General features: G+C 37.9%; 1 protein-coding gene across 2 annotated transcripts in view; it reads right to left on the bottom strand.

Moving 5' to 3' along the window:
- The window catches only part of LOC117421157 (cytosolic carboxypeptidase 1-like), a 103,337-nt gene that overhangs the window by 46,938 nt on the left and 37,266 nt on the right, over window positions 1–19,133 (bottom strand). For both annotated transcript variants that reach the window (XM_034035153.3, XM_034035155.3), the window contains 12 exons: window positions 17,804–17,950; window positions 17,389–17,520; window positions 17,180–17,273; window positions 16,493–16,530; window positions 15,613–15,821; window positions 14,561–14,738; window positions 13,816–13,916; window positions 11,887–12,003; window positions 10,849–11,579; window positions 10,267–10,350; window positions 1,856–1,942; window positions 1,432–1,580 (listed from right to left, as the gene is read on the bottom strand). In XM_034035153.3, the coding sequence (XP_033891044.3) occupies window positions 1,432–1,580; window positions 1,856–1,942; window positions 10,267–10,350; window positions 10,849–11,579; window positions 11,887–12,003; window positions 13,816–13,916; window positions 14,561–14,738; window positions 15,613–15,821; window positions 16,493–16,530; window positions 17,180–17,273; window positions 17,389–17,520; window positions 17,804–17,950 (2,067 nt within the window). The remainder of the gene's footprint in view (window positions 1–1,431; window positions 1,581–1,855; window positions 1,943–10,266; window positions 10,351–10,848; window positions 11,580–11,886; window positions 12,004–13,815; window positions 13,917–14,560; window positions 14,739–15,612; window positions 15,822–16,492; window positions 16,531–17,179; window positions 17,274–17,388; window positions 17,521–17,803; window positions 17,951–19,133) is intronic.

The following is a 19,133-nucleotide window of genomic DNA, read 5'->3' as shown; positions in this document are numbered from 1 at the left end:
GAAATGCCACATTGTTTGTTTAAACAATCAGAAGGTAAAAGTTGTAACCACATGAAAACCGTGGCATTTGTATTAACATACTTTCTATATAAACAGCTCTTTACTGTAGTAGAACCTTTTTAAAATTACTGGAAGAGGAGTATTTATTGGCCTGATTAATTACCTTTCCTAATGTATCCGTGAATGTAATGAACCATTATTTTACTGTAATTGGCAACACAATATTTAATTGTAACAATAAAAAGACTAAATGTAACAATAATCATGGTCTTTCCAAACAAATACATACAAGCCATGGCGCAAAATATTGATTATCCTTTAACACATTTGTGCAGTGTAAACATTTCAACCATAGTAAAATACAACATACAAGCTTGCATGCAAAAATACATGTTATGATACAAAGTCCCATGGTCAAGACCAATTATTCCAACCACACATTACTTCTAAGTGTGTTTTATTTTATTAAGATAATTAACACCCATCCAAATGATAATCAACATAGCAAGAGTGCTGAGTGTCACTACTACCTTTAGACACTGATCCCCCTTCTATTGTTCCAACAGGACACCTATGTAATTTCCATTAATAAAATCAAACAAACATTGATGGTATACAAAAAGGAAGATTTGATATCTACCCATACCCAAGGTCTCAATCAGGATCAAGCTATAAAATGTCATTACAAACACTATACTGATGAACTAGCAAAACCAGCAGTGGATGGATAACTCATCCACTGTGCCACTCTTACAAAATATCATTTTAATTTATAAAAATTAGAGCTGGAGTTTTAGTATCTATTGGCACGATTCATTACCTCTCCCATAGTATCTGCTTGCAAGTCCTATTGGCTTGGTTTCATGTGAACATGTGAACATTTATATATTTATTTTTTTAATTAAATTCGGAATCGGCAATTATTTTTCTCCCCAATTTGGTAAGCCCAATTATTGTTTATTTCAATCCGGCTCACCGCTGCCACCCCCGCGCTGACTCGGGAGAGACGAAGATGGACACAAACGTCCTGCGAAATGTATGCCGTCAGCTGTCCCCTTCTTTTCACTCTGCAGATCTGCCATGCAGCCACCTCAGAGCTACAGCTTTGGAGGACCACGCAGCTCAGGGCAACTTAGAGGCAGGCCCGCAGGCGCCCGGCCAGTCCACAGGGGTCGCTGGTGTGCAATGAGCCGAGGACACCCTGGGTGACCCAAGACCCACACCCCCTGGCGGCGCGTGGCCAATTGTGCGCCGCCCCCTGAGAACTCCTGTCCACGGTTGGCAGTGGAATAGCCTGGACTCGAACCGGTGACCTCCAGGGTATAGGGCGTATCCTGCACTCCACGCAGACTGCCTTTACTGGATGCGCCACTCGGAAGCCGTTGTGAACATTTTACTTTGTTTTTACCTATGATAGAGAGCTATGCCTACCGTAGTTAAACTGGCTGTTGGACTTCTCACAGTTGATGATGTTGAAGCGGTAGGGAACACCACTCCGCATTCCGCTTACCTCAAAGTAAAACCACTGGTGGTAATGGTTGCTGTTAATATCAGAGTTCAGTATAAGATCATACTCAAACCTGAAAAAGGAAGGAAATTATGTTTAAAATAAACAATGTGTAAAATGTAATTTAAATAAAAAAATCATTTCTTAAACCAACAGCAGGAGGCTCTCCACCCCTTGCCTATAGAGGGATGCAAGAACCAAACATAATGCTTCCTGACAGCTACTGCTAAAGAGTGTTAACATTGTGTCACAAAAATACAGTGGATCTTGTTTTTCATAACCAATAACTTTTTATTTATTTATTTTTTTAAAAGGAAAAACTAAAGTAAAAGAAGCAGCATAACTTACTTTCTAACATGGATTGCTTTACGTACATTCCCAGATTCAAACTGTGAATTAAATTTCAAGGACTCTCCATCATCAATAATAGGGCAGCTAAGAAAAAAACAAAACAAAAGACAAGTATGCTTCAGGTGACGCACTGAAGAATAAAATATTAAACATGTAATGCATTACAGTAAGCGAATGTCATGCTGACCTCAGCTGTGTAACCATGGAAGAAACAGCAATAAAATTAAAATAAATAAATAAAAATCTCATTCCTAATTCATATTTTTTATATTAAAATGCTCATATGAAAAATATGATGTTGTTTGTTAGATCCAATGTTCTTGTTCAGTTTAATAAATCAATAGGCTCTGATATGAGCTAGCTGTTTACTAACTCTCTACTCAAGGCCTGATTTCTGTACATAGTTATGAGTATGTATAGTATTTCTTTAACCTTTCCTGGTGGCATTTCACTTTTTTTGGAAAAGTGTTTCTATACATTTTTAGTTGGGATTTGAATAGTATTTTTTCTATTAACTGTGCATATATATTACACACACACACACACACACACACACACACACACATATTTCGACACTTAATGTTACCAGATCTTCAACCAAAACCTAATATTAGATAAAAGGGACCCTGAGTGAACAAATAACACAAAAATGTGATACATATTTCATTTATTTATTAAAGAAAGTTATGCAACACCCAATGCCCGTGTGAAAAAGTAATCGCCCTCTTAGACTCAATAACTGGTTACGCCACCTTTAGCAGCAATAACTGCAACCTAACGCTTCCTGTAGTTATTGATTAGTCTCTCACAGCGCCGTGGAGAAATTTTGGCCCACTCCTCCATGCAGAACTGCTTCAACTCAGTGACATTTGTGGGTTTTCGAGCATGAACTGCTTGTTTCAGGTCCTGCCACAACATCTCAATGGGGTTTAGGTCTGGACCTTGACTAGGCCATTCCAAAACTTTAAATTTCTTGTTCTTCAACCATTCTTATGTAGACTTGCTTGTGTGTTTCGGATCATTGTCTTGCTGCATGACTCAGCTGCGCTTCAGCTTCAGCTCACGGACGGATGGCCTGACATTCTCCTGTAGAATTCTCTGATACAGACCAGAATTCATGGTTCCTTCAATGATGGCAAGGCGTCCAGGTCCTGATGCAGCAAAGCATCCCCAAACCATGACACTACCACCACCACGCTTCACCGTTGGTATGAGGTTCTTACTGTGGAATGCAGTGTTTGGTTTTCGCCAGACATAACAGGGCCCATGTCAGCCAAAAAGTTCCACTTTTGACTCATCTGTCCATAGAACATTGTTCCAGAACTCTTGAGGATCATCCAGGTGCTTTTTGGCAAACTTGAGACGAGCATTCATGTTCTTCTTAGTGAGCAATGGTTTCCGCCTTGCTACTCTGCCATGAATCCCATTTTTGACCAGTGTCTTTCTGATGGTGGAGCCGAGGCGAGAGAGGCCTGCAGATCCCTGGATGTTGTTCTAGGGTTCTTTGTGACTTCCTGGACGATTTTATGCCTTGCCCTTGGAGAGATTTTGGCAGGACGGCCACTCCTGGGAAGATTCACTACTGTCCCAAACTTTCTCCATTTGGACAATATGGCTCTGACTGTGGTTCGGTGGAGCCCTAGAGCCTTAGAAATGGCTTTTTTACAGAGGTCTTCAGGAATTTCTTTTGTTCGTGGTATGATGTGCCTCTAGAACCTGTGTGCTGACAACTTCACTCTGATGGTAAGGGCCAAAGTTAGTCAGATTTATGTTGGGCAGGGCTGGCCCAAATCAGGCCTGGTTGTTAACCAAAACAACTGACCCTAATTATCCCTTTAATTGGGTTGAGTTAACTAGGGGGGCAATAACTTTTTCACACCTGAAGATTGCATATTTGATTACCTTGCACACTAAACAAATGAAAGAAGCACCAAACTTTGATGTCATTTTTTCTCTCCGACTCCCTCCATATATTACTACAACCCACAAAAAAATCTGACCAAATACAATGTGTAAAATGTCCAAAAATGCACAAAATCAGACAGGGGGCAAATACTTTTTCACGCACTGTATTTGTATGTATGTATGTATGTATGTATGTATGTATGTATGTATGTATGTATGTATGTATGTATGTATGTATGTATGTATGTATGTATGTATGTATGTGTATATATATATATATATATATATATATATATATATATATATACACACACACACACACACACACACACACACAATATTCTCACTTGTTTTAAGTGAAGGGAGAAAAACACAGGCTGATTCACAGTTGTCATTGTTGACATTGTCATACTGTTTATAATATAATATTTGTATATTATATAACTCATTATTGCCATAGTATGAGGATGACACTTTTACAAGCATGAGGACATGTCCTATTGCAAGCAATGTCTGCACTTGTGTGACAGCTTTTTCATTGAAAGAGTTATGAAATAGATCAAATGGCGCCACACAGTGGACCATTTTCAAAAGATACATAGATGTTATATATAATTGTGTTTTAATGCAATAACTATAGTTGTTTTAATGTAAATGCTTTCGATCTTTATTTGGCCTTTTGACTTGTAGGATTATCAACCCCTACATACACCTTGTTGTAAAGGAAGTAAACAAGTTAAAGATGCAGTGTCCCATATAGTTTAAAAAAATATTACATACTTCATGTAGATTGTTCATTTTTAAACCCTTGTTGAAAAGACAGCTGTACATGTTTTTCCTCTAAAAGAAATGTTGTATAATAATGATACTATTTAGAAAAAGGGGACAAACAGTAAGCTGCAAACAGTAGCAGGAGCAGGCAACAGTATTTAAACCCCATTGTGTCTGGGTGTACAGAGGTTAAGAATTTAAAAACATTTAAAAAAGAATGACAGGTACCGTATTTAAACAGTTGTAGCGAGACATGGGACTTTAAGTTTGCTCTAAAAAATATACGTATATGAAAAAAGGTTATCCTGATTCCCTGAAATAGAAATGTAACCATTACTGAATGGGAATTTACCTCCTAAAGACCCGAATCCTGGACACTTTATATCAAAGCTGCTCCTTTGAGCCTGTGATGCAGTCGTGACCCCACCCCCGAGGGATCGAAAGGGCTGCAGTCACAGATCTCATCGTCAGTATTCCTTCAAGCCTGCTGCGAATAATGGATGCAGCGACCTTGAAGGTTAATGCTTACATTTCTATTTCAGGGAACCAGGGTTATGGTAATAACCTAAAGTTCCCTTTCAAGTACAAAATGTAACCGTTATTTATACCCAAGCCCTCGCAAGGGCATTATTGCACAACGACTGGAATGCTACAAGGCTAAGCCGAGAGGCTGCCCTGTGCGTTACCATTCGGAACCGCAGTAACAAGTAGCTAGCGTGAAAAAACTGAGGGAGAATTTCACCTCTATGTCTGTGATGCAAGGGTTGACTGGGAAGGAGCCCTTAACACGAGTTCCAAAACCAGGGTTTTGAGGATCGACAACATTTAGCCTGTACAACCTAGTGAAGGTATAGGGAATAGCCGACACTGCCGAATTGCATATGTCACTGACAGATGTACCCTGGAATAAAGCCCACGAAGTTGCAAGGCCCCTACTGTATTGAGCAGTGAACTAATCTGGAGAGGGCAAGTTGGCCAGCTCATAGGCAGTCCTGACCGTGTCTGCTATCCACTTGGACAGCAGCGGCTTAGACAGGTCTTGACCACGGGACTTCATAGCAGACAAATAATTGTTCAGACTGCCTCCAACTTTTTGTCCTGTCAACATAATACACCAGGGCCAAAAGTAGGCAGAGCGTATGGAGCTGTCACTCCATGTCAGACTGGAAAGGATGGAAAGCCTCCAATTCCACAGACTGGTTGACGTGGAATTCTGAGACTGGTGCGGAACGTGACCTTTGTCCTGGTCTCTGTAAAAATTAAGCAGGCTTTCTCAATAGACATTCAGCTCAGCTGAATGCAGGGGCTCAAATGGAGGCTTCATGAGTGCATTAACCCTTTTAAAAGTTATTTTCACACGCGCAGTTAATTTTAGACGCGCTGTTTAAAAGTATTTTTTTTTCCCACAGTCAAACGGGTTTAAAAGGCCCTGCATATCAACAAAGCACTCACTAGGCATCTCCAGCCCCGCCCCACCCTTTCGTTCGCTATCGCTTTCACATATGCTAAGAAATAAATAATAATAATAATAATAATAATAATAATAATAATAATAATAATAATAATAATAGTCGTACATACCGATCAATCATCTCCTGATCACTCGTTTTATCACCAAACTCCTCAATAATGCAATCCAAGTCATTATTTTATTACTATAACATCTCAAAAAAGCTCTGCAAATGTCCGTGATAGTCTCTGTGCGCTGATACAGTAACAGCCAGCTTGTTTCCTTATGGCCGCCCATATGGGATGCCAGGGGCAAGTATGACTAATCATGAGATACGCCTTTTTATTTATTTATTTATTTATTTATTTTTATCGGCTTGTCTCGGCTCCTGTCGCTCCCACTCGGCCATTGAAAAAACGACTAGAAACCTGTTTTTTGCGTTTTTTTGATGATGTCGGACAGGGTCCGACAATGGACCGGACAGGAATAATTGCAATGTCGGACCAGGTCTGACATATGACCGCAAAGGGTTAAGCACCACGTTTAACCTCCCGTGAGGGACAATGTCCTTCATAGGTGTTCCAAGCTTCTGAGACCCTTTCAAAAATTGCCATGCCAAGAAGTAAGCTCCTGGGGGGACCTTGTCAATCTTGACATGGCAAGCTGAAATAGCTGCCAGATAGAATTTAATGAGGAGGGGGGTTTCCCCTCTTCAAATAGGTCCTTAAAAAATTGCAGTATTACTGCTATTGGACAAGCGAGGCAGACATCACGTCTGGGAGACGCCCCACTTGTACCCATACTGGGAACGCGTTGATGCTGTCCTAGCATTCTGTAGGGTGCCAATAACCCTGTTGGAAAGTCCCAGATGGCGCAAATGCTCGATGGGTTGGTATGCCGTAAGGTCCCCCATGCCTGACTGAGCAGGTCGTGGCATGTCGGCTGTTTCACTGCTGGCCGCTCAGGTGCTGCATCAGGGTTGCAAACCAGATTCTTCCCAGTCAATATGGGGCTACTAGGAGCACCTTGGCCTGGTCCTGCCTGACTTTCTCCAGACACAGCAGGATGCAGTGCGAGTGGTGGGAACGTATATAGCAGCTGCCTCGACCACTGGTGTGCCATGACATCTGTTCCAGCGGTTGCCCGCCACCATGGAGGAGGGGACAGCGGTTTGATTCCTGGGAGGCAAATAGGTCTATCTCTGCTCTCCCAAATCTCTCCCAGATGAGGCTCAACACCACAGTGAGAGGAGGTTCTCATGTGCCCAAAGCAAAAGCTTGCGGGCCACACAATGGAGACTGGGCAACCTGAGGATGTCCTGGTGGTTGATGTAGGCTACCACTGTCATGCTTGGACAAGCACGTCTCCCTTGAACCTCCTGCAAAAAATTATGCAAGGCCAGGTAAACTGCCTGCAGCTCTAAAACACTGATGTGGAGACCCTACCATGTGGGGTTCCACACACCTTGCACACCCAGGCCATTCCACACAGCACCCCAGCCCAGGCTGGATGCATCCGTGGTGACGACCTCCATTCTGTTGACACTGCCCAGCGCTACGCCTAGGCGTAGATGTGCTGGCTATTTCCACCAACTGCCCTTAGACAGAGCTGTTGCCAGATGGTCTCAGGAGGATTGGATCACAGGTCCGGGTGAACTGGGGGGGTTTATGGGAGAGCCGGTAGGCTCCTCAAAGATGGATTTGCCTTGTATCCCCTGCTGTAGGCCAGGGCACTTGCAAAGTTGTAGTGGCCCTCCTGAGTAGCAGCATGAGCTCTGCCAACAGGGAGCGCTTTACTGCTGTAGAGGTGCTGTCCGACTCCACGTCCTCAGGACGGGAACATCAGCTCCTGTTCTCCTGCCTCCTCAGAGGCGTCGACGGACAGTATGTCCCTTCTATGGCCAATCTGTGCTTGGTGCCAAACACTCCTGCAGCAACTGCGTAAGGAGTAAGGATTGCTCCCTGTTGTGGAACTGCTGCCCAAAGTTTCTCCATCTGCTCCGAGTCTGCAGATCGCCTGGAATGACTCTTCTTCCTCTTCCGGGGTGGCAGGGAAGGAGAGGCAGAGCTCGAGAAGGATGATGAAGACCGTGAAGATGGTTTTGAGCTTGGGCTACTTCCCGGGTGCGCCGTCTGCTCTCCCTTGGCTCAGAGCCTTGGGATGAGGATGCAGCAACTTCTATATAAAAAACTAATTTTAGTGATTTGTTAAATATATAAACTGTGTAAAAAAACATATAATGCAAATAAAGAAGATGTAAGCAACAGTGTACTCATCTCCAACAAGGCTCTCCGATCAGGTCAGTTGAAAGGAAAAATGGTGATGAGATCTGTGACTTCAGCCCTTTTGATCCCTCGGGGCAGAGAGCAGCTTTGATATACAGTATTCAGGAGTCAGGTCTTTAGGAGGCAAATACCCATTTGGTAATGTTTACATTTCATACTTGAAAGGGAACAAATATTAGACGGACTGATTAATCAACTAAAGAGTTGATCGCAGATTTTTTTTTTTTTTTTTTTACAATTTAATCGTGTAGAATTTTTATTTTTTTAAATAAAATCAACAAATAGAAAATCTGCATTTTCTCCACGGCAGTCCAATTCTTAAGTGAGCGGAGGCAAGGTCTTTAGTAGGTTTAACCAATTGGAGAGTCAAAGATCTGCCCCTTTGTTATGCAGAGGTCCAATCATGAGTGAGCAGAGGCGGGACATAATTGGGAGGTTAACCAATGGGAAAGTCAAAGATCTGCCCTGGTTTTACAGCGGTCCAATTTTAATGAGCAGAGGCGGGACATAAATATGCTAGGGTAAGGGTGTAAGAATAGCTGAATTTCGTGCAATATTGATAATTATACTGACAATTATATTGAGAACTTCGAAGTAATATTTCGAATTGCTTTTTACAAATTAAAAAGAAAATATCAGACAACTGAGACATTGTAGCCAATTTGGTTATGAACCAATTTTCATGAAGAACTTTCTCATAAAAAACAGGTATACACCACAAATACCCAAACTGACACAGGAAGGGATGGGATATACTCGCCACTACCAAATTTTTAATTATGAAAGATATCCGTGGCTTACGGGTGGGTAGCTGTCAATAAAAAGTATACTGCTTTTTTTCAGTACAGAAAAGGTGATATGGAACAGAACTTAATTATGTGTAATTATGTGGATTTCTGACTATAACAGCATGTAATGCAATCACTTGTCAATAGCCACAGTATTCTCGGGTACCTCTAGCAAGACTCATAACACCTTAATATCTTTGGTGCCTCATGTTCTGCTAGATGCAGAAGTACAAGAAGCCATATTTTTGTGTATTACAAACAGGATATGATTATTTGGTGTCTTACTTTTTGTAACGGGGTGATGGTCCGAGTGTACCCCCACCCACAATCACATTTTTCACCTCAGGAACATGGAGGTTTTGGGAACCAAGGAAACAGCAACTTGGTAGTGTTCACAGGCAGAAATATTTATTTTGGTACTGGAATACTTCACACGAATTACAAATGACAACTGACTAACAGGTTGCACACAAAATGACTGACATTCACAAAGACAAGATCACAAATGACACAATGCACAGGAAGACACAGCATTAAATAAGCCCCAGACCCGCCTACTCCTGTCAGGATAAATTATTCAATAAACAGTTACACCTGGAATGACTTTATACAAAAATAAATTATTATTTAACATTCATTCCATTTACAATAAACATTCATCTATTTTACATTAAACATGATTCTTCTCCTTTACATTTTTGTTTAACCTACATGAATACCGTCTTTGTCAAATATATTTGCTCAACAGCATGCACAATACATAATCCACGACTCTATTGTCAGTAGAATAACAACGACAACAATCATATACACAATAACATGCATTTAAATATTACAGTGAGAGTCTCGCCCTCACACTTTTGCTGGATTTATTTTTTAAACATGTGTCCTGTATCTGTCATCACATGAAAATAAATTAAAAAGCCAATATGCCAAACACCTTGCAGGCCTACAATAAAACTTTCCCATTTCAAATAACATATGTTTGACAGTGGTGAACTGAACCTCTGTAACTTCAGGGGCTGCAAGTTCTGCCTGTACTATATGCATATTTAAAACCTAGTTTGAACAAAAATGTGACGGCTCAAGAGGAATGAACATTTACTTTTTACAAATAATATGTGATCACAAAGTTCCAAGGTCAGGAATCTTTTCCTTGCAAATGTTTATCTGAAATGCCTTTACGTGAACACAAATACAAATTCTTACCTAGATAAGTCCAGATCATACACAACTTTATCAATGATGTCATTGGAATGGATTAGTCTCTCAATATCCTGGAAGATTTTGGTTCTGCAACATAAATGACAGTATGAGAGGAGCATATTGTTTCCCTAGTATATTCTCAAGCTTATCAGTTGCTATCCAGTATAAAACCTAGCATTCCTAGTAAAAGTAATGCAGAAATTATTAAAGAATCTGAGATTGATTCTGCCCTGCATAAAGTCATAAACAGTAAATAAATGTTTTATGTTTTTATTGCACTTTAACTTTTTTACTGATCAATAAAGCATTGAACGTACCAGTAGTACCAAGGTGGAACATAACCCCCCCACCCCCCCTTTTTTCTTTAATATATTGGTCCCTGTCCAACTTTCTCAAGCAAAAGGTTACAAATTAGGACCCTTTTTGAGGGATACACCACAACAATACTGGTAGACACTCTCGTATGCTGTTAAACCAATTCATAATTCGCCTAAACATTTTAAAGACGTAAATGTTATTAATTATATTGTTGGTAAGAATTAAGGTACTTATTCCTTAATTACCTTTACTTGGATATCAACTTACCTCTGTACTCCATACAGTCTTTCTAAGGTATGCTCTTTAAAAGTTGGTGCAATATGACCAAAATAATCAGGGTAGGCTACTTCAGTGTATTTAGGAACTGATTTGGTGTGTTTAACAGTTTCAATGTAGAGCTCCGGGTCATGTAAAGGTAGGACAGCTGCTGTGTCTGGTACTTCCAGAACGCCTTGCTCTCCAGAGGAATGAGAGGAACTAGAGTCATCGTCATGATCTACCTCCACCCCGGGGCAGCACAGCGGAGAGGACCTGTACTCTGGTAAAGGCCCACTGCTTCCAGAGAACTGCTGGCAGCCTTTATTGCTGGCAGCGCACTGGAGCCCACCTTTGTTTTTCGGTCCATTCACGCAGGCATAATTACAGTTTTTAAGATTTTTTGAGGCACTCTCCCCTTCTAGGTTCAATCGTTCCATCTCCCTGTTTAACTCATGCTTGAGGCACTGGGAAGGGAGCAGTTTATTTGCCTGCACGTCAGCATCCTTCTTTGTGATTTTTAAGCTGTTAATGTCCAGCAGTGCCGGTTGGTTTTCAAAGTCCCCTGTCTGGGAAGCTGTCTGTTTTGTCTCTTCGTTTCTCAATAGTTTGTTTTCTTTCTTTGTGCTACAGAGGTCTGCAGACTGTTCTTCCCCTGCTGTGGGTACAACTATGGGGACTGGATCTTTTGGTTTCATTACTGGCATGCTTTTACTGGACCACTCTGCACCGAAGTCATATCCCTACAAAATGAAAAAAAAACAACAAAACATATAGGTTAGGCTAAATTTGAACAATAAATTGCTGTAACAAAATGGGAATGGAAACCATTCATTTTTTAAATAAAAGTTGACACTTTATAACTGTTTCATTTAGGCTATGTAGTATGATATGCAAATATATAATTAGTGAAGAACAGATCTGTAATATACTCCTGAAACTGAAGTGTCAGTGATAATAATTCTGGACCTAAACTAGGTACGTACCTTACAGAACTATACGGAACACAAACATGTCACAAAATTAGAAAGTAAAAAAATACAGCTGTACCTGGAAGTCTTCAGTAAGTTCTGGGAAAAAACGCTCATATATTTTTAATTCTTCAAATGGTCGGCTAAGGTCCTGCTTTGGTCGCAGGTTGTTGATATCAGTTTCAATATCATCATTCTGGAAGGAAAAACAAAGTGAACGGCTTCAAAAACAATATCCTTTCTGTGTAAACTTACATAGGTGGTGCCTAGTCCACTACTTTCACACTTCAAAGTAACTGGATTAATTCATTGATATTTACATCACATCTGAAATCTAATATGAAATCATATGATAGTTGACACATAAAATTACATTTATCAGGTTTTTAAGACTTGCCCCGAAGATTTAAATTTGAGGCATGGCTATTCTTTTTAAAATGAGTTTCAAACAAACAGCATGATGCACATCACAACAATCAGGTACATTAAATCGGAGTTTGTAGCAGAACATTTTTTTTTTTTTTATTAACCCTACAAATAATGTAACTGCAGAAATCACTCAAGCTCATGAATGGGTCCACCGGACTCGTGGAAACTTTTCATTATGAAAATCATTACTTCAGCATAATTACTAAAAACATCCTGGATACATAGTTTCCTTCTCACTAAAATGTAACTATGCATGACGTCTAAGAAATAAATTAAGAATAACCATAATGATTGTATCACACAATAAACAATTTAAATGATGTTTCTGAGTGTGATTTGAATAAGAAAGTGAACTCTACTGCTGCACATCCCAGAATAATGTGTGACAAACAAGATGTGATTTTCAAAAGGCAGAGAAAACCATATGGTTGATTTTAAATGTCATTTACCACACAAATAATACTGACGGTTTTATTTTCTCTCTTTTGGTATGTACAGTTAAAACCGCAAAATAGAATCACTGGTTAATTTAATCAACCAATACGAAAACAATCTCATATGATTATTGTACAATGGTCCTAAAGTCTCAACACCCTGGGTTTTCTTAGGCTCAGTTACATATGTAATGCAAATACATACACATGTATGAAAAGCTGTATTACTGTAGTACTGCATAAATGAAAGTTTTTTTTTGTTTGTTTGTTTTTTTGGCAGTTCACATACCAGTACCACAGGAATTATTTATTTCCTGTACCCCAAAAACACAAGAAACACAGTACGGTTATGAAGCCTTTCAAACTTGAACAGCAAAACTATGAAGCAAGGTTCAAAGCAAAGTGACTAAATATGGTGCAGAAAGAGAAAGTGGAAATAAACAGGAAACAGCGAATGGATTTTCAGAATTTGACATCCCTAGATCAGCAAACAGTATTACTGTGCGTGTAGTGAAGTCTGGAATTTATCAGAATGAATCAAAATGCGTTAGTGCATGCAATACTACCCGGAGTCACTGATAATAGTGCATGTAATGTGATTTTCACTTTGAACCTTTGGTATTTTTCTCATCCGTTGTATAGTATCTTAAATTCCCCTTTGAATAATGTGTGTTTGAACTGTTTGCCAAAATAATTTCTCCAAAAGATACATTCTAAAAATCAGAAAACTTACATTGGGGGGGCCTATTTTTTATTATCTACAATAACTGGCATGTCTTAATACTGACACCTTTAAAGTACACTAATCTTGTATCCGGTTTCCCTTGAACACAAATAAGTGCAATAAAATTTCAGTGGAAAAGGTCTGCGACAGAGCAGGGGTGCAGTATTAAGATCTGCCGCCATTTAGGACATTTAAAGTGCCCCCCTGGTATGAGGTGATTGTACATCAGACTCAAGAAGAATTAAACTTCAACACATTATTTGTCATGCTTAAAAAACTCACAACTGCCACTGGACAATATGCCAAAAGTATAGCTTGCCCAACTTAAAAATAAACAGTTGTATGTTATTACTCCTGAGTAATAGCCAAGATAAATAGTTTTTGTTTTTTGGCCCTGCCACTGACAACACACTCACAGCACCTTTAAATTTTGGTCCTTCTCATCATCGTCATTCTCAGTTTCATTCTCAGTTTCAGCTTCAGTGTCATCGTTATCATCGCTTTCATCCACTACATCATCCACTATCAATAAAACACACCAACATTGTAATCTGCACTCTGTGGCATTCAAGGGGTTTCATTTAAAGAAGGGAATAGTGCAGCAATGAATGCATTTTTACTAAAGTCTGCAGAAAATATATTTTCTAACATAGGTTTTACAAAAATTGCATTATGGTAGATCATTTAGGTGTACAATAGCAGACCAAAGGGTTACAATGAACAATGTATATCTCTTGGAATAAGTCACCTCTGGATTGTATTGTATAAAATGCATCTATGAGTTATTTAGGCAGGGGATTGGTTGATCAAATCACCCCGTTTGTCACATTCAAGGAAATCGAAAATATTCAGTGCTATATTTAAGCATACATTTTTCTCACAAACGTATTTTAGAAACTTGCTTAGCATGTTACAAAAAATAACAAACAGCTAAGATTCACTAGTGACATTTTTGAATATTGTTAATCCATGCTCTTTTTTTTTTTTTTTTGTTAAATACCGCTCTATTATTATATAGGCAACTGTTGATTTAAATTACTCATCAGCTGCCTGTGAAGGTTTTTGAAGCAGCAGACAAAAAGAGAGCAATGACATAGAAGATTTCTAAAAGGTAGAGCTAGGGAATGCAAAGGGATAGTTCAGTTATTTAGAATGTGAATTCATACCCTCTGGAGGTAAACTGTAGATCTGTGCCACAGGGCCGTTTGCTGGAACAACAGGTAGTTGGAAATGGAAAACACTTTTTATTGTTGGAACAGGAAGGCGATTCTTGGGGAAACATTTTCTCATGATAAGAGTAGAAGTGTTAATCAGTGGATCCAAGGCCCTTACTGGCAGGCAGTCCTAATGAATACAAAATTATAAAAAAAAAAAGATCAAAATATCTTAAAGCAGCAAGTGCTGTAAACTGTTCAAAAATATTTCTGGGCTTTTCTAATTTTAAATAAAAACTGTAAATCACATGTAATATAATTTGGGTTTTTTGCCATATTATAAATATATATATATATATATGCCTTGATGCCCAAATCTATTAAAACCTATATTATTAAAAAACAGCTTCCAAGGAGGTTTAGCTAAATTTACAAAACATTATAAAATGTTTACATTACACAGGTCTTAAAGGTGCCTATATTGTGGTACCATATTCACTCTGTTAGCAGACTAAAATGGTGTGGACCTTAATATCACTGTTCTTTTCTTAACAAGCATGAGATGGATGAAATATAAAATTATGCACAAAATGATTCTAAACAAAAATAAAACATCAAGATACTACGGGACAGAGTTTATCAAGGAAAATCAATCTATTAGTGATCCATAACTTAAGTAATCCATAACTAATACCTCGGGTCTTTAAAACTAAACTTCTGAATTGTCTGTTATTAGTTTTTTAAAATTAATTAAAATGTTACTCTCACAAATGGTGCAAATTGTATTTTAGTGTAAAGACCCTGATAGACTCGAACACTTTTTGTGACCACAGCTATACTTCTGAAGAAAAAAAAAAAGTTGCCAGTCTGTAGACAGCACATTTGTAACAGTTCACATGCAGTTATGGTTTGTTATTTTGCAAAGATATGAAACTTCTTGTTTGGCGTTATGAAAATGGTTTGACGCTTTGGTAATTCACAGCAGTTTTTATTCTCTTCAAAACTTAAATAAAAAAAAAAATACAAAATGAACTTACTTACAAAATCTTACAAAATTAACTTACTTGAGAGATGTTATACAATGTTCTCATGCCATCTGAATTGATGAATGCCTTTCTGCCCAGCTTGATGTTTGTAATATTTTTGATGCAACCTAGAATTCCTTTTCTAATGAGCATGTGCCTATGACGTGTGTCAGCCTGATGCCAGTCCTGGTAAATTGCTAGCAGTGTAGGGACGCATCCTCTGTCTACTGCCCTTCGAGCATTGGTTTCTGCAATAAAACATTTTATTTTATTTATTATGGGTTTTTTTTAATGTGCAATATCGGAAATGGTACTACTGATCAGAATAGTTGTTACTCATTAAAAAGTAAAGTAAAACACCGTATGGGTCGTCTGTGATAGAACAGACTGTAGAATAGGTGAGTGGGGAGAAAAGATTGATCTGAAATCCATACCCTATAAATATTTATCTTTATAGAAATATACAGTTACAAAACACAATAACAAACAGAAAAAATGTTAAAGCAACTGCACTAATTCTGTGAATGAAAATTAGATAGACAAATAAAGACAATCAATCCAACCTAACATCCCAGAGTCAGAGTCAACCAGAAAAATGCAATGACTGTTAGTCGAAGTAGAAAGTATTGTATTAGAAAACAGGTAGGTTGTACACAAAAAATTAATAACTGTTTACATGAGGTAGAATATGGACTTCTTTTGTGTTATTTGTTTTCTGTAGAGTTGAAAGTCACTTTATAGTACCCAAAAGGCTTACATTTCTTTTGCAAGGTGAACATAGTAACACACCCAATACACTAAACAGTTCCTGTATTATTATAGCAAACAGATTCATCTATTCTAAAAAAATGTAATCGTGATGTTAATTAATCTGGACTTTTTCCACACACAAAATCATATATAACCTAGAATTACTTACTTGACTTCAGTAAAGCTGCCAGTGTATCCAGAGTAACCCTGTAAAACATTCCTTTTCAATTAAATATTGATTTGGAGTCCCTAATCTGAATCTCTAATTTATTCTCACGTGGATAAGAAGAACATTTCATAAATACATACATTAATCTGTTTATTATCCCACTGTATGTGTTTGTGATCATCCCTTACAGTATTATTGTTTTTGCACTCATGGATATTTGTCACAGCATATTTTACCTTTGGGGCCGGTTCAAAAATGATTATCAAGGGTGGATATCAAATATCAATGATGTTAAATATCCAAGAGTCCAGAAAAACAATAATAAATGCTTAATTATGGGATAATAAACAACATTATCCAAATTCAGACGACAAGGTATTGTATAGATCTTCATTAATTTTAGAAAGTGATTTGAAGTCATATTGAGCACTTGAGTTTGTGTATTAAAAAGATATTTTTTATTATGGTTTGATTGACTACATAAAGTTTGATATTCCTGAAACTGTTTACTGTTGTTGGTTTCTAAAACTCTATTTAAAAAACAAAAAAAACATTTGGATATGTAATTTTACTTCACCAACTTTACACATTAGCGAAATAGGTTTAACCATTAATACCAAGCTACCCCTTTTAATCAAACATCTGTAATTGAATCTGTATTTATATATTTTTTTTAACTGTACTTACTTTAGAAGGCTGGTATTCTTTTTGCTGAAAGGACCAATTATTTTAAACATGAGCTCCACAACACCATTTTTGCCCAAGGACACAGCATTTACAGCTGAAGAAAAAAAACATGGAGTGGGGTGGGGGGGGGGGGGGGGGGGGGGGAGTTAAAAGATACATATTTTTCTGTTTACATCCCCAATAAATCAGACTGAATTGAATATACTTACAGTTGCTGGAATATACTCTTAAAACTTGCAGACAAGGTAGAATAAGCTTATGGTTCTGCAAGTTCTGTTTCACCAAATTAAGAGTAATATTTAAGGCTCCATTAAGTCTGGCTTTGATACCAAATTTTTTGTCTGTGGAAAGAAAGTGGGAAACACGACAAAAAAAAAAAATTTAAAATCAGTGCAAAATTCCAAATACAGCTTACCTAACAAAACAAAACTGAAGGATTGAGGGAAAATTAAATAATAAGGTGCCCTCAACTCAAACAGTGATTTATATCCAGATTAAAAGCAACAAAAATAAAAATAAAAATACAGATAAACATATAGATATCTCTTTAGTTCTTTTTGTGGTAATACAGACAAATTAACAGGCAAGTACTTGTATAAAAGTGTAAAAAAATAAATAATTTACCTTTTGGACCAACCTTTGCTAGAATGCAATGAAGCTGTACCATAAGCTCCTCACAGGGTGGCGACTCCTTAATGGCACTCTTTAGCAGCTGCAGGAGGATCTGGGTCCCTCCCTTTGACACCAGAACACAGATTCTCCGTCCACCGGCTAACAAAAATAAAGAATTTTAGTTTGGTAATAAAGCTAGTGTCTTACATGTTAATTAAGACAAGACTAGACACAGGCACTAACTGTACCGTACAGCTAGGGTCAAATGCATCCAGGTCTTTATGCCAATAAAAACAATGGTTCTCCATTTTCCAAGTAATATAAAACTTTTTTGATCTTATAAAATACACAACTTGTAGTATAAACTAAAGGTGTACCTTGTTGTCTGTTAGTATGTATGTAACATTAGCAGGTTTTTTTTGTTTGTTTTGTTTCTACAAAAAACACACACACACACACACACACACACATTACAATTGCATTGTGGTGTAAACAAAGTAAATTTGGAACCTATTTTTTACATTGCTTTAAAAAATATCTGCAACATATTATTCAAATTACAGTAAGTCCTAACAATATACTGTTCATTTTATATTATTCATAGTGCTGGGACGAACACAGGATTTTCATGCTTGTATATTCGCTCACAATTGAAATATTTGTTTGGATATTTGATCATTTTTCAAAAAGTAATAAAAGCCAAAACGTTGCTCTGAACACAGGAAGAGACAGCATAGCAGCAGGGGGTGTGTCCATGGCCCCTGTGTGTGTGTGTGTGTGTGTGTGTGTGTGTGTGTGTGTGTGTGTGTGCCCTTATTTTACAGCAAGACGTTACAATATGCAGCACTTTAAAATAGAAAAATATCCCAGGAGTAAAGAATAAAGTTGTGGAAGACTTACTTTACCCCAGTGAATTAACTACAAAACAAAGGATGCCAAATAGCAAGTTCAAGTTAAAGCTTGTTTTGTTTATTCCCTCCATTTATTCCCACATTTTATTTATTTATTTTTCATTCCTTGTCATTGCTGTTTCTTCACAGTAAACAGCTGCACTATTCCCTCCTTTAAAAAGTAATAACATGAAGTTTACTTGTGCCTTTTTGTAGCTGAACAAGCAAACAAAAACAGAAATTTTACTTTAAACACTTCAAATAAAACGTGTGGAAATGGCGTAAAGTGAAGGGGGAAAAAAACTCACCGTTTTGGTTCTCGTTTATTAAATTCCACATAACAAAGTTGCAAAAAAATATATACAGTCTATATAAAAATCACTGCATAACATATTCAGGAAGTTGGGTATTGTTTAAGTGAGGCATTTCACAATGACTTGCTTGCCTTTTTT

This window comes from Acipenser ruthenus, chromosome 1 (assembly GCF_902713425.1).
Source record: "Acipenser ruthenus chromosome 1, fAciRut3.2 maternal haplotype, whole genome shotgun sequence".
Taxonomy (NCBI): Eukaryota; Metazoa; Chordata; class Actinopteri; order Acipenseriformes; family Acipenseridae; genus Acipenser; species Acipenser ruthenus.
Note: the sequence above shows the minus strand (reverse complement) of the source record. Positions and strands in the feature narration are given on the sequence as shown.